Genomic DNA, 15,509 nt, shown 5'->3' on the forward strand with positions numbered 1-15,509 from the left:
CTTAATTTGCTGAATTATATGTTTTATGGGGACATTCAAGTTGACAATGCCAAAGATGGTATTACTAGCACTACCTTTAATTTACCAGGTATGCCTATGGTTTCTATTCAGACAGAGGAAGAAGAAAGTTTAATTCTGGGCAAGTGAGTATCATGAGAGAGCAACTTCTTATGTGAAGTATTCCACTTCCAGATCCTGCTGTGCTACAGCATTCCAACGGCCCCTTCCAGAACAACACAAAATACTTCCCTTCGCTGGGGAAGGAGAAACACAGAGGATATGTCCATGGGTAGAAACTGAATGGAAATCAGGTCTATTTCTGCTACTATTTTAATTCTTCATTTTTAAAATCTGGAGCATAGTTTGTTTAGCAAGATACATTTTTTGGATTCTGCAAGACCAATACAATTACCACAAAAAAAAAAAAAACCCCTCTGGGAGACTAACACAGGGATGGCCATCTTTTTCCTTTTGCCAAGAAAGAACATTAAAATGTACCACCAGCATCTGTTATCACTACCATTTTATAAAAAGAGAGCGTCTGTTAACCGTAGAGTAGGGTTAATGTAGAAAGATTTCCAGAACAAAACCAACTTGAATAAATGCAGAATAAATGAATAAATACCAATGCCCTGGTTTAGGATTTTTCCTTATTGACCCCGCAAGAAGCAGCCACTGCCTACCTGATGCTGATTTACTGGTCATCGGGGTAGGCAGGTTTGGTTCTCGAGGAGCTGGGCCCCCTTGGGAATTCTTATCCCACAGATTCACATTCTTGTAGTTGTAACTGTCAGGGTCTCCCCACGCCGAAGTGCCATCATCAATGTCCATTTTCCGACTAATTGACTGTGGGGATGGCTCTTCCCAACCACTGGGTTCCTCATCCTTAGCCGTTACTGGCTGTGGCCCGCTGCTCCAGTTGGAACTGGAAGGTCGTCCATTGCCTGGAGGTGGTGGGGGCGGGCCTCCCCATGAACCGGAAGCCTCTGGTTGTGGTGGCGGTGGCTGCTGTGGCTGCTGCTGCTGTTGGTGCTGTTTATTCCAGGAACTGGGCTGTCTGCCAGTCTCAGTCCATGCTGGAGACCTTTTGCAATCTTCCCACCCGCCTTTGGAAGCTAGGCTTGCACTCCCGCTGTTCCCCCAAGTTCCGATTTCGTTCTGCCCTCCTTCACCCCACCCAGACCCAGGTTTACTTGCCGAACTTTCCCAACTGCTGTTTTTCGCTTGATCAACTTCCTCTCCCCAACCATTCTTCCCGGAAGTCCATCCTTGATTGGGCTGGCGCCCCCCTCCCCACCCCTGATCCTTGCTGGAGTTCTCATTCCAAGAGGAAGATGTCTTTTCATCCGGTCGTCCGCCTCCCCAGTTGGAAGAATTGTTGTTCTTGTAGTCATTCCAGCCTCCTGTGTTCTTGGGGTCTTTCCACTCTGTAGAGGCTGAGAGCTCCCCCCATCCAGACTTCATTTGATTGCTTTGGCTGGGTGCGTCTCCCCAGCCCCCTGAGTTCTTGGTCTGTGTGGCAGCGCTCTCCCACCCCTCAGTTCCTTTGTCAGACTTCCCCTCAGGCCTTGGCACCTCTTCAATATCCCACACTGTGTCCTGCTTAATTTGAGTTTGGCCCCAGCCAGTGTTTGAGAGCACCCTGGGGTCCAAATCAGTTCGGCTCAAAAGAGTCTGTAAGACAGCCTGACAATCAGGATGTGTGGGCCGGTATGACCGACGGCCAGAATTATGACTGTCACTACTTCCTGCTTTGTGGTTGCTTCCAGTGCTTTGACCTCCAACTTCACTTCCTGTGGAGCTGGAAGATCTTCCCCAACAGGGAGCCTGGGCATTGCCTTGGTTTTCAGGGAGGGGGTGGCCCTTCTGATTGTCCCATGCTCCAGTGCTAGAATTTGGTTGGTTTGGACCACTCCATTCTCCAATTTTCAACTCATCAGACCCAGTCGGCTGTTTCCATTCTCCCTGAGAGACCCCAGATGTCATTTTGTTCCCTTCACCCCATTTGTTGTCGTTAGAGTCCTGAGGGCCAAAGTTCCAGGACCCACCCGTAGACCTGTTATTGTTGTCCCAAGAGTCATTTTTTGACCCAGATGATTTCTGAACAGAAGCTCCTTTCCAGGAGTCCTCTCTATCCTTTCCATTGTTCCCATTGTTTCCAGAATTGCTTTGTCCAGAGGCTGTGTCAGTTCCAGAAGGCCCCCTAGCTGCACCCCAAGATCCAACACTCCCAGTCTTTCGATCTCCAGTGCTTTGTGAAGGGGCATCAGTGCTCCTGGAGGCGTTCCCCAAGCCCATTCCAAAGGGCATTCCCTTATTCTCCATGGGGTTTGGTGAACTTAAGTTCAAGGAGTTAGTGTTTCCATTTTTTGGTCCATCAGTGTTATGAATTTGAGCCTGTTCTCTGCCAGAGACAACAAAATTAACACCCGCATTTTCCATCTTTGACTGCTGTTCCCTGGACGCCTGACCTACTGTGCTAACCTGTGCACTGGAATTACTCGTATCCGTTTCCAATGCCCCTTTCCTAGAATTTCCTTCTTGGACCAGCGCTGGCCAGGCAGATGGGTTGCTATTTGGGTTAAAGTTGCTGAAGCCAGAGCCAGGTCCGACTCTATCCTGACCACTCACATTCCTCCAATTTCCTAGTCCATTGTTGCCCTCTGTAGTAGAGTTGGAAGATTGAACAGATTTAGTCTTAGGGTCAGATTTCCAGACCCCAAGATTACATTCGTTCCCAGAACTTGCAGACTGGCACTGGCTCCCTTTTCCTTTGTTACTAGTGGTGCTTCCTGGCAGAGTGCTCTTCTCAGAGCCAGGGTTCGAGGCACTGTTGTTATCGGTGGTGTTTTCGGAAGAAGACTCAGTGTCTTTGCTGGCAATACAAGGCCACTCTTCCATGTCAGACCCGTCTACAATCACCTTGTCCCGGATGTGAATGGGGTTGGGGGAGGCGCCGTTGTTGGAGGAGGCTCCCGGGCCCCAAGTGGAATTTGCATAATTTGAAGCAGCAGCACCTCCAAGGGTTGACTCTGGGAAAGAGATGATCTGATTAATCACAGCCACACATCCCCTTTCCCCACAAACTAGCTTCTCTACCCAGTTGCCTGTCTTGGTTAACTGTGCCACACCTGTGCTAGTCATCTCTTCTCTCTCATTCTGCAGGGGTGCGGTATTGCTAAGTGTCACTCCACAACGTTTCTCAAAGCTGTCCCCTTGTCATTCTTATTGACAGAGAAGGGCCTTCTTGTATCATGAGACAATGCAGTAACAAGCTGAAGCTGCTTTCTATTTCCAATCTATCCTAAGCACTCCTGGCTAGAGTAAATTGCTCTGAAGCACCCTGTCAATTAGATCACTGCTGTATGGGAAGCTTCCACAAGTTTCTTCGTGCATAAGAACAAAGCTAAACTCGAGTCTGATCAAGACACTGCACAATCTGGAGCCAACGGACTTGTCTGGTCTCATCTTCCACTACTTTCTATGTGGATGCCTACATTCTGCACTCCTCGACAGTCCACGACTTGTGCCTTCTCACCCTGGAACTACTGGTTCCCCTGTTTGGATTCATATACTGAAGTTTATCCATCTTTCTGGGCCTAGTACAAGTGCTATTTCCTCTATGAGGTTTTTGGTTTGGTTTTTAGTTCATCACTTGAAAATAACCTTTCCCTCTCCAAAGCTCAGTGCTGGGGTACTGTGATCCCATCTACCTTCCCCCACATTAACACAGAGACTCGCCCAGAAGCTCCCTCTCTTAGGCAGAGACCCTATCTTGCTAAGGTTTGAATTCCTCATAGTGGCCAGTGCTTTGCTGCTCAGTAAGCATCTAATGAATGCTGAATGCCCACCCAGCTAGATGCTGGGGCAGACGAGTATGGATCACTTGTATGCTCAAGGAACTTAGTCTGACAAATTAGTCTGGCTCAGCACACATCTTGGTGTAACTTATCATATTTGGTGGGAAGAAAAATGACGTTTTTAACTCAGTAATTTCTTCTAAACTTGTTTTAGTTATTTTAACCAAGATGCTTTAAATCAATATAAGACAAAAAATATTGCACAGAGCCATATTAAGTGTAGAAAGTAGAGAATCTCCAACCATTTTGAGATTTAGGGGGTCTCCTTGGTTTTAAGAATGCAAACGAGGGACTCATGTCTACATCCAGGCCTGGCTAGATCTGGCTGCAGAAAAACCTGATATGACCACCAGCACAGACTTCCTTCTGCAACTGCTTATGAGGGGCCAGGAGGAGGGGCCCTGAGGCTTTCCTCTGCCTGTTTTAGGCCTGGCCTGATGGCCACCACAGGAAAGTCTGCAGAGAGCCCATGTAACTGTGAGGTTTCTTTCCATCTTTACTCTGCACAAGAGATAGTGACAGAATTTTCCAAGGCAATTCTATGTTCAAACTCAGAACCAGAATGAAGCATGCTTTCAGTTAACAATGACCAATTCCTTGTTCTTGCCAAGGCCTGATGATGTTCAAGCTCTGAATTTTTTAGTACAGCCTCAAAAAAACCCTGTAAGAGCTAAGAGGAAATCTGTTAATAAGATTTGAAACAAAAGGTGGGGAGGTGATGTTTGGAGGTTCTCGGCTGTTAGCTGATTTAGTATTCACCTATTAAAAACTCTCAAAACTTGTAAAGCCCTTCTGCTAAAGATGCCTTATATCTACATGCAGTTTTCCTGTCTGTCTAAAGTAGGCTCTATACCCAATGTGGGACTCAAACTTATGACCCCAAGATCAAGAGGGGCACACTCTAACTGTGGCAGCAGGGCGCCCCTACATACAGTTCTTAACAAAACTCAAAATCCCCTAAAGAAACAATTAATTAAAAAAATCCAATAAAAAACTACAGAATGGTATTATTTGGTATCTCCTCCCACGAGATTCTACAGAGTAACCTAAGAGACAATTCTCTCTCGGCCCCCGGCGTTCTGCAAGCAGAAGCACAGGCAGGTAAGGTTCGGAACAAGCCTGTGCACCGGCCGCACCTCCAGTCGTACCCTGAGCACACACTTGTGCTGATGGCTGGAACTATGGACGCTTGGGTTTATAATGCGCTCGTCTGAGGAGGGAAAAAAGTCCCAAATGGTGATGACAAGCGAAAGCCACATTAGCTCTCGTGCCAAGAGCACACGCTGGACGCTAAAACCCCGTTTCAGAAAGCGCTGGTGCGCATTTCATCCTGGGATCCTCGCCTGTCTTCTGAGTGACCCCAAGAGTCCAGCTAAGCAAGGGTTTTCGTGGACCCTATACCAGGCCATAGAGAGGACACGCTCACTAGTTTTAAAGCTGCCGCGGGATCCGTTCCCAGCGTGGAACCCTCACCTGGTGCAGTCCCACCGTCACCCTGCAGCAGCGTTCCTGTCACTTGTGCGTTGTTTGAGTTTGCTCCAGGTGCGGTGGAGGGAGGAGGCCCTGCCCCACCCCCGAGGAGCATGCAGGACGGTGGAGGGGGCTGCCCACGTTTTAGTAACACTTTGTGGTCCTGCTGGCAACGGAATCGCGGCGGCACCTCCCGAGGCATGTAGCGGGCGGCGCTTGGCGGTTGTCCGTTCGGCACTGCCACCCTTTTGGCATTGTTGCCACCATTGACTGGTGGCGATGGAGAGCTGCCAATTGGGCTGGCGGCCGTTGGTTGGCTTAAACTTGGTTTCGTCACTTCGGGCACTGAAAGAGAGAGATTGGGAAACGGTCTTTGAAACCAAATACCTTTTTCTAAAGATTGTTTTGAAGAAAGCTTCCATGAGACCAATTCCCACAGGACAACCCTTCTTCCATCCTACTGTGGATGGACGTGGTCCTTCTAAACTTCCCTGCACCTTCAGTTTACTGGAGGGACGGCAGAGGTGGGGAGAGATGGTGACAGGGGCCCAAAGACAGCGATGCCATAGAACTCCATTCCATCCATTAAGCGGGGGTGGGAAGCAATCACCATCTGCTCCCCTGAATCCCTGAAGGGCTGCCCAGCCAGTCTGAGGGTACATATGGGCATGAGGCAAAGCCGCTGGGGAAGGTTCAGGGCGCTCAACCAGAATGCCCCTGCCCTTTATCCACCTTCTTGAAGACCTTCAAAAGAGAAGCTTTTCTTGAAGTCCCTAGACTAGATGGGCAAAACACCTTTGTTTGTGCTCCTGGAACACGATGTCCATCTTTCTTCACCATGAATTTATCACATTATATTGAAATTCTCATTCACGAGCTCCTCACCCTCACCAGGCCAGGAATCCCTCAAGAATGAGGACCCTCCTTTCATCTTTTTAGGGCCTAGCACAGAGTAGATCCCCACAGGAAACCTCAGCCCTGGAGTCACAAAATCCATGGATTTTGGTTTCTACAGCTACCTGAACTCGAACACTCTTGCTTTTCACTCTGTAAATAATTAGAAACATTATAAATTTTTTTGCTGGTGTCAAAAACAAAATTTTTAAGGGGATCTTGTATGATTATTCCAACTCTTTATTTAAAATAAAAATTTCAGGGGCACTTGGGTGGCTTAGTCGGTTAAGCAGCCGACTCTTGATTTCTGCTCAGGTCATCATCTTATTAGGGTCGTGAGATCAAGCCCCTCCCTGGGATTGGCAATGGGACTGCCTAAGAGTACTTTTTCTCTCTCTCCCCCTGTCCCTCCTTTCTCTCTCTCCCACTCTAAAAAAGAAAAAAAAAAAAGTAAAATAAAATAAAAAATTCAAATAAAATTAAATAAAAATTCCAAAATGTAGGTATTTTTCCTACTTATTTTAAAGAATTTAATGTTTGGGGTGCCTGGGTGGCTCAGTTGTTGAGTGTCTACCTTCAGCTCAGGTCATGGTCTCAGGGTCCTGGGATGGAGCCCCACATAGGGCTCCCTGCTCAGCGGGAAGCCTGCTTCTCCCTCTCCTACTCCCCCTGCTTGTCTCTCTTGCTGTCCCTCTCTCTCTGTGTCAACAAATAAAGTCTTAAAAAAAAAAAAAAAGAAGAATTTAATGTTTTATCTTACTTTTAAAAATGGCAAACAGGAAGTGTGGAATGTGCAGGGTGACTGAAAATATACCCTTTGGTTTTCCCCTCAACCCTACAGAGGATGTTCTTCGGCACCTCTCTTGCTTCATCCTACCGACAGGCTCCCCCCTCCTTCCAAGAAAATCTACCTGACAAACAGAGGCTGGCAATGTTACGGAAACAACCACTGAGCCAGGTAAGTCAAATGATTCTGAGGCCCAAATCCCTGACCTCCAGAGGCATGTCTGGGCCAGCTCTGGTGGCTGTACTGCTCCGACTGCTGAAAGGATGCTGGGCCAGCATGCTGCTCATTGAACTGGCTCCTTTATGGAGAGAGAGAGATCATCAGAAGTCAGGGGGCCCAATCTACTCCCACTGGGCACTGGTGAGCACTGTGAGTAACAAAAACAAATAGGAGCCTGAAGTCACTTCAAGGCAATCCCTGGTCTAATCTTAGCCAATCATGAGGCAGTCCTGGGCCTCCCAGTAAGGAAGGGAGGCCAGAGAATCCACAACCTATGAGAAGAATAAAGCTATTTCTTGAGAAAATAAGTTGGTCGTTGCCAGATATTATCAATATAGTAGGTTCTGCATGACCTATAACAGCCAATAGATAAAAATAACTGATAAATGAATGAAGATGAATTATTCAGTGATTCATTTTCTATCAGTGCCTGTAAGATTCTCATAGCAGATGAGATTCTCATAGCAGATGGCATTCCCAATCCCCTCTCTTCTTATTATGACAATAAACAAGAAGTTGGCAAGGGCTGGGAGGAGTCTTCCCAATTGTTGTTGTTGTTGTTAAGATATTTATTTATCTGACAAAGAGAGGGGGGCAGGGAGAGCATGCACACAAGCAGGGACAGTGGCGGGCAGAGGGAGAAGCAGATTTCCCCCTGAGCAGGGAGCCTGATGCAGGCTTGATCCCAGTGCCCTGGGATCATAACCTGAGCCCAAGGTAGACACTTAAATGACTGAGCCACCCAGGACCCCATGAGTTGTGTCTTTAAAAAAACAAAACAAAAAAACCCCAAAAAACTGAACATGAAGATGAGGTCTAAACTCTTCCCACATTTAAGTTACTTGAGTACAAGTTTCCCCATACTTGGACTTTAACATTTATGTACAAGTGTTTCCCAAATCACTACCATCCAACTCAGATCTCTTTCACCTTTCTTCCTTTTAGCCAGCGCTCCATTATTTCTTAGCTCAAGGAATAGAGTCATCACCTAACCATCCGCTCAAGTAGGAAACCTGGAAGGTGTCCTAGACTTTGTTCTTCCCCGCACATCATTATCTGATCATCATTACATTCCAATGAACCAAAGCATCTCTCTGATGCCTTCCTTCCTCCTCTACCACTGTTCCTAACCAGGTTCAAGTCCTCACTGCCTCCTCCCTGGACTATTCTATGCCCACCAGCTGAGCCATATGTCATATACCAGCATTCACTCACTCTCTAGAGGCAGTCAATTCCATCTCTGAACAAACGCTCCCACCAGTGTGAGAATACACAGGTGTTTCTACCAGGTGTGACGCACACTGCAATTAGTTTAGTTTGTAAATTAGCTACCTGGGGGGAACCCACCTCAAATCTTAATAAATGAGAGTAGACTCAAGGTTATCCCAACCACCAACACACATTTACTAAATATGCCTTCTAGGGCAGACTCAGCAGAGAGACTTGTGGCCAGTGTACCACAATGATCCATCACCCCAAGTATGCTGATGGGAAGGTGCTGTCCCTCAGCTGTGTTCATGTGGGGTAAAGGTTATGACCTGCTGCTGCGCAGGACAGTATCTAAAAATTTCAACTTATATTGAGCTGGAAGCTTTTCCCTGTTGCTTTGACTCTCACTATCAGTACTTGGCTGTAAGAATAGGCTGCACTGAACAAAACACCTGAAAGACATTTACCAAGAGACTAGTAAGTGTCAGGCACCAGGACCCTTCAAATCTCTGAAGACCGTTACCTGAGCTTCCTCAGGCGGTAAGCCTTCCACGGAGGGTTAAGCATCTCCATGTGTATAACCCTCCCCAAGGCAACACAGGCTCAAAACAAGTTGATTTCTGTCTCTTTACACAGTGTGGTGCCTGTTATAGGAATTGCAAATCCCTTCCTACATACTGCATTTCTATGAACAGCACTTAAGGTCACGTCAGTCATCTTTTCTTCAAGATTTTATTTACTCTAGAGAGAGCTGGAGCACACACACAAGCGGGGCCAGGGGCAGAGAGAGAATCTCGCGCAGACTGCGCTGAGCACAGAGCGGGATATGAGACTGGGTCTCATGATCCTAAGACCACGACCCAGTCAAGCCAAGAGACAGAGGCTTAACCGACTAAGCCACCCGGATGCCCCAGGTCATGTTAGTTTTTATAAATCAATCATTTCATACTGATAACTATACTATTAAGCCAACCAGGATCCTAACATCTTTTTAACAAGGAAAAATTGCTATGTCCAAACTCCTCCATTGCACAGTCTTTCTAGTCCTGATATTTTTTTTTTTAAATTTTTTTTTTTTTTAAGATTTTATTTATTTATTTGACAGAGAGAGATCACAAGCAGGCAGAGAGGCAGGCAGAGAGAAAGGAGGAAGCAGGCTCCCTGCTGAGCAGAGAGCCCGATGCGGGGCTCGATCCCAGGACTCTGAGATCATGACCTGAGCCGAAGGCAGCGGCTTAACCCACTGAGCCACCCAGGCGCCACCTAGTCCTGATATTTTTTTAAGTAGGCTCCAGGCCCAGTAAGGAGCCCAATGCAGGGTTTGAAGTTTAAAGACCCTGAGATTCAGATCTGAGCTGAGATCAGGAGTCAGATGCTTAACTGACCCAGGCACCCCTTTTAGTCCTAACCTTACCCTTCATCCCTGTTATATCTGGTCTATTACATCAATCCCACAGACCCCTTCGATTCTAAGTCCAATATCCAACGAAGTGGGACATCAGCTTCTACTTTAAGTGCTTCGTACTGTCTGCTACTGGACAGCAAGGCCCTCCTCTAGGCCATGTCTTCACATAACCTCCACTTGAAATCTTATTTCTATTCTCCAGAATTTTCTTTTTATAAAATAATGGAAGATAAAGACAGAACATATAATGAATCTTTTTTTTTTTTCCCCAAAATATGGACAAATCTTACTTCAGTCCTCTGAACAACCAGAGACTTGGCACCAACAGTCTTTTTTCTCATAGGGTCTACTGGGAAAAGAGGGGCAGATTCAGAGTTATGGGGAGACTGCCTAAGAAAGGCACCATCTTTGGGAAGAGGAACAGGACCTAGAAACATCAGCTAAGGGAGAGAAGAAAGGATTTAGAATGCCCAGACAGGCTTTTGGGAACAAAGATAAAAATGTGGCTGTAAAGTGGGGCAAAAACCCAGAAAGATCAGGCCCAGTGCTAGGCCCTGTCTTCATATAACCTCCACTTGAACTCCTGTTGTATTCTCTCCAGAATTCTCATTTTTCCTCTCCCTCTACTTATGGCCTAACATACCCCAGAGATAATTTTTATTTTTACTTCTATTTTCTCCTTGGTTCTACTAAATAAATTCCTTAGGAGATCTGAAACAGGCTTTCAGCTCACTTAGGGATTAACTTCTTTTTTTTTTTTTTTAAAGATTTTATTTATTTATTTGACAGAGATCACAAGTAGGCAGAGAGGCAGGCAGAGAGAGAGAGGAGACAGCAGGCTCCCTGCTGAGAAGAGAGCCCGATGCGGGACTCGATCCCAGGACCCTGAGATCATGACTTGAGCCGAAGGCAGTGGCTTAACCCACTGAGCCACCCAGGCGCCCAGGGATTAACTTCTGATGGGGGATGGGGTAGAAAAAGTATGGAAACTGTGAGGCTATAATCCATTTTATGGGAGGTGAGAGAAAAATCCTAATTGGAAAGAAAATTCAATAGTAAGTAGGAAAGGAAGTTTGATTTTTAAGATTTTGGCAGAGGGAAGAGGAATGTGTTTCTGAGAACAGACCCAGCACATACACAAAAAATCCAAGAATGCCTTAATGGATTTTCGATTTTCCAATAGAAACACCACTTACCATACAGAGCAGCTTGTTTCCATAGCTCAGTTAGTACTTGGCGTCATGAATGTTAGAGTTGTGGCCAAGCCCAGGAACCTAACCACCATGTTTCAACAACCACAGAGCCTGGATTTTCCAGGAAAATGCCAATACTCTCATCTGTTGTCTTGATAATCATCAGAAAGTCCTATAAACATAAATACTATGTGCCCAAATTCTTTCCTAGATAGTATGTTGGTTTAGAAAATATGGATTCTGTACTACTACCAATAACTCTATTTTTATGGTTAAGTATAATTTCTATTTCAAACATATCATTTATAAAGATACTTCCACATAAAGCCCACTTCTGTGTTGGGTACTGGCTAAAAGTACAAGAGGAAAACACTATTCTAAAAATTAAGACAATTATAACTAATAAATGTTATTACCAGTTTATTTTATAAATCATTACAAGGTCCCAGACTATATTCTCCCTTGAAATGCATTTTGATTAGAAATACATTACAGTAATGTCTAGTCATATGAGAATTTGTTCTCTAGAACTAAGTTTCCTTAAAAACTAGCACTGTCTTGGGGCGCCTGGGTGGCTTAGTGGGTTGAAGCCTCTGCCTTCGGCTCAGGTCATGATCCCAGGGTCTTGGGATCAAGCCCCGCATTGGGCTCTCTGCTCGGCAGGGAGTCTGCTTCCTCCTCTCTCTCTGCCTGCCTCTCTGCCTACTTGTGATCTCTCTATCAAATAAATAAAAAATCTAAAAAAAAAAAAACCCCAAAACTAGCACCGTCTTTATTAGTTTTCTCTCACTGTTGGACATGCTTTGGCCTAGCAGTCAACAAAAGAAAACAAAACCAAAAAGAAAACAATCATTAGAGGGCCTCCCATCACATCTTGGCCTATCCGTTCCTATCTTGGCCTATCCATACCCGGACCTTCTTCCAAGTTATCACAGTCCTAATGTGATTCCTTCCATCCAAGGCAGTGGTTCTCAACCTGGGGTATGTATTGGGGTCACCTATAGAGCTTCTCAAAATACATCTGCTAGGTCTGTGGCCTGAGACCATGAAGGTTTAGGAGGAGGTCCACACTTGTGTATTTGGCAAGTCTATGCAAATGATGTCAATGCATATCCTAGCTGAGAACCACATATTTAAGTGGGCAAGGACAGGAGTCAGAACACTGGTCTCAAGGAATGAGGTCTACCGTTCTGCAGGGGAACCAACCAAAAGTGCAACCATCATCAGACTGCATAATCCAACCTGCACCAGATTATGCACAAAACTGCATAATCCAAATGAACAGAAGAGAGAGAGATCTGAAAGCACAGACCATTAGGTTGGGGATGGCCTGAAGAACATCTGCTTCTGTTTACGACACATCACTAGTCTGTAACAGAGTTAAAATGTATTATTTTTTGAAAAAGCACATTCCGGGTTCTAGCTCAGAGGACCACCTGACCATCCCAGACATTTAACGCGCCCTTTCAGACACAATGCATGGCATGCATCAAGATGTTTAGCAATCCTCTGCAGTTCCCATCTATAAATGAGCGGCTAGAGTTTTCTTTTTCTTACTGTTTTGAAAAGGTTCAGTTCAAAATCATGACCCATATACTTTCAAAACAAGGTATTATTTCTTCTAATCTCCTTTGCCTTCTAAAAAATTTAAGGCCAACTAGAAACACTACTACAAATACTTTTAATTTGCCATTACTGCTCTTCAGTGGTTGTAAACAACCAACTTAATTACCTTGCACCCACTCTCAATAACCAAGTGGATTGGAGGCTGAGTCAGCAAGGGTGTAAAAATCTAAACACAGAAGGTTCCAAGGACTGAAAAAAGAAAAAAAAAATCTTACCTTTGGTTTTTTGTTCCGTGACCTGAAAAATAAATTAACAGACAAAAGTGAATGAGATATGTTTTCTAGTTCCCTATTATAGGACTACTGTAATTCTAATGACTTAAGGAATTCAGGCTATCAGACATGCAGACATGTCTGATAAGGATTAAGGATTATGACATGTCTGATAAGGATTAAGTCAGATTACCCTATGCCAATGCTCAATATTTATTTGTTGTTTTTAATCAAAGTTCATGAAAAAAGCTTGAGAGTCCACGCTGATGTCCTTCTATAATGCCACATGCCCACTTATAACTTACAATTATAACTTACTACTATGGATACTAAAAATTAAAACAAAAAGCATTCCACTCTTACTAAATGATGAAGTAGCTGTGCCAGGAATGCTGTTTGTCATTTTCATGCTATGACTAGAGAAAAGCAAATGGATAGAGCCTAGAAACTAAACTAGCCATACAGACAAAAAGATTACCCTATAAGTATGGACTCAAACATTCAATCTCAAATCTATAAGGCAAAAGTTCAGAGGCCCATCATTAGAGGTATCAGAAGCCATGGCAGAAAGACAGGATTGAAAACCAAGCCATACCACTTCCTGGCTGTGTGATCTCCGTTTTCTATTTATCTGTTGAATGGGGATTAGTAAGAACAGTATCTCGAGTACAAAGGGTTGTTATAAAGATTAAGTCAGATTACCCTATGCCAACACTCAGTATTTATTTGTTGTTTTTAATCAAAGTTCATGAAAACAGTATGAAATACAGCAATGAGTGAACATGTAAATTCTGAACAAATAAAGACTGCTTTGTTGAAAGTATTTCTTTATATAGTAACTAATAAATCTATGGAAGTGATTAACTTAAAAGGTTGGATAGGCTGAATGTAATAAGAGGTTTTTTAGAGAGTTTGGATATGATGATTAGGAGCCACATGGAAACTGCTTCTGCTATTGAGAGGAAAATAAAGGAGTGCACTTAATTATATATGCCCTATGATATTAAAAAAACCACAAAAGGCCATGCATAAGAAAAACACCCAAAAGGAAATGCACCAGAATTCTAATAGGCTTACATTACTTTCATTACTATTATGGAGATCGTACATGATTTTGATTCCCTTTCCCAAATGTTAATCTTCTAAAGCATTTTTAATGGTTCTCTGACTTTGATATAGAAAAGAAGATGTTTGGTTATTTGTGGCTGATAAGCAGTGCAGGCCACTGCGACTGGTGCTCATGCAAGCATGCCGTCTTTGGAGTGTATGTCCTACAGCTAACCAACCCGCTCTGCAGTGGATTCCAGCACGCTAATGCCTGATACAGAATCTGAATGAAATGCCCTAGTTGTATGACCTCCCGGAGTGTTCCTTACACTCTTGCATTAAAAGACAAGCTAATTCGACTCTATTGAATTTGTAGTAGACAGCACTTTAAAATGAATGTGTTTCCCTGTACCAACTGTTAAAGAGCTCAAGTCTACTGTGCAATTTTTCTAAAACTCCGTTTCACCACGAATGAACTGATTTGCATCCACATACCACCAATTCCTTAAGGCAATTTAAACTTTATAACATTATAAACATTTCTCAGAATGCCATTTTGAAGATCAGTTATACAGGAAGTCAATGCCTTCCCCAGTTGTAAGTGACAAACCCAAGTAATGTCAACTGTGTCTTACAATGTGGGTTCTGTTAAAAGAGCTGTCCTCCAGACGTGGAAAGCTGATGATCAAAGCATGTGTTCCGCCAACACTGAACAATGGTCCTTCAGCAGCATCAGCTTAATGAATGTGAATGGAATCCTTCCTTGACACCTTTCCCATGAATGGAAATCTAACCCGGTTTACTCAGCGATGGCTCTAGAAAGAGCAAATTGAGTAAACCCACACCATTTTCATGAGAAAAGCTCAAGTTTAATGTGTGTGTGGAAATAGCTTGATTCAGCTTTAAGGAAAAGTCGATTCTTCAAGAAAATCACATTGCCAACACTCACTCTTAACCACTGATCTGTTAAACAAACAGGTTTGTTTTTTTTTAAAGATTTTATTTATTTATTTGACAGAGAGAGAGAGAGAGAAAGAAAGATAGAGATCACAAGTAGGCAGAGAGGCAGACAGAGAGAGAGGAGGTAGCAGGCTCCCTGCTGAGCAGAGAGCCCAATGCGGGGCTCGATCCCAGGACTCCAGGACCCTGAGATAGTGACCTGAGCCGAAGGCAGAGGCTTAACCCACTGGGCCACCCAGGTGCCCCTAAACAAACGGGTTTTGAGTGACTCTTATGAACTGGGCACTGCCCTAACTTCCCGGAAATACAAATATGAGTAAAACCTCGAGAAACTGACAGTCTAACAGGAAGACAGACACGAAGAGATGATTGTAGAGCAAGAGGGTAAGCAGCGAGAAGGATGGAAGCACCGTAAACGGTGCAGACTGAATGAATGACCACATGATAGAGCCTCTGGCACATTCCCTATGATTCTTTGCATCATAGCACATTTTATGCCTCCTCGTTGAGCCGCTGTCTCTACAATAAGGTTGGGAGCCACTAAGACAATCACATGGTAACCTTTGTGCTCTTCCTTAAAACTGCTAAATCAGATTTTAATTCTGGAATGGCACAATGGTTCAGTAT

General features: G+C 44.4%; 1 protein-coding gene across 23 annotated transcripts in view; it reads right to left on the reverse strand.

Moving 5' to 3' along the window:
* TNRC6B (trinucleotide repeat containing adaptor 6B) overlaps positions 1 to 15,509 on the reverse strand; it is a 261,328-nt gene that overhangs the window by 58,276 nt on the left and 187,543 nt on the right. For all 23 annotated transcript variants that reach the window (XM_082739930.1, XM_082739924.1, XM_082739919.1 and 20 more), the window contains 3 exons: positions 12,879 to 12,900; positions 5,334 to 5,675; positions 684 to 3,032 (listed from right to left, as the gene is read on the reverse strand). In XM_082739930.1, coding sequence (XP_082596056.1) covers positions 684 to 3,032; positions 5,334 to 5,675; positions 12,879 to 12,900 — 2,713 coding nt within the window. The remainder of the gene's footprint in view (positions 1 to 683; positions 3,033 to 5,333; positions 5,676 to 12,878; positions 12,901 to 15,509) is intronic.

The sequence above is a fragment of the Mustela nivalis genome (assembly GCF_964662115.1).
Source record: "Mustela nivalis genome assembly, chromosome: 7".
Taxonomy (NCBI): Eukaryota; Metazoa; Chordata; class Mammalia; order Carnivora; family Mustelidae; genus Mustela; species Mustela nivalis.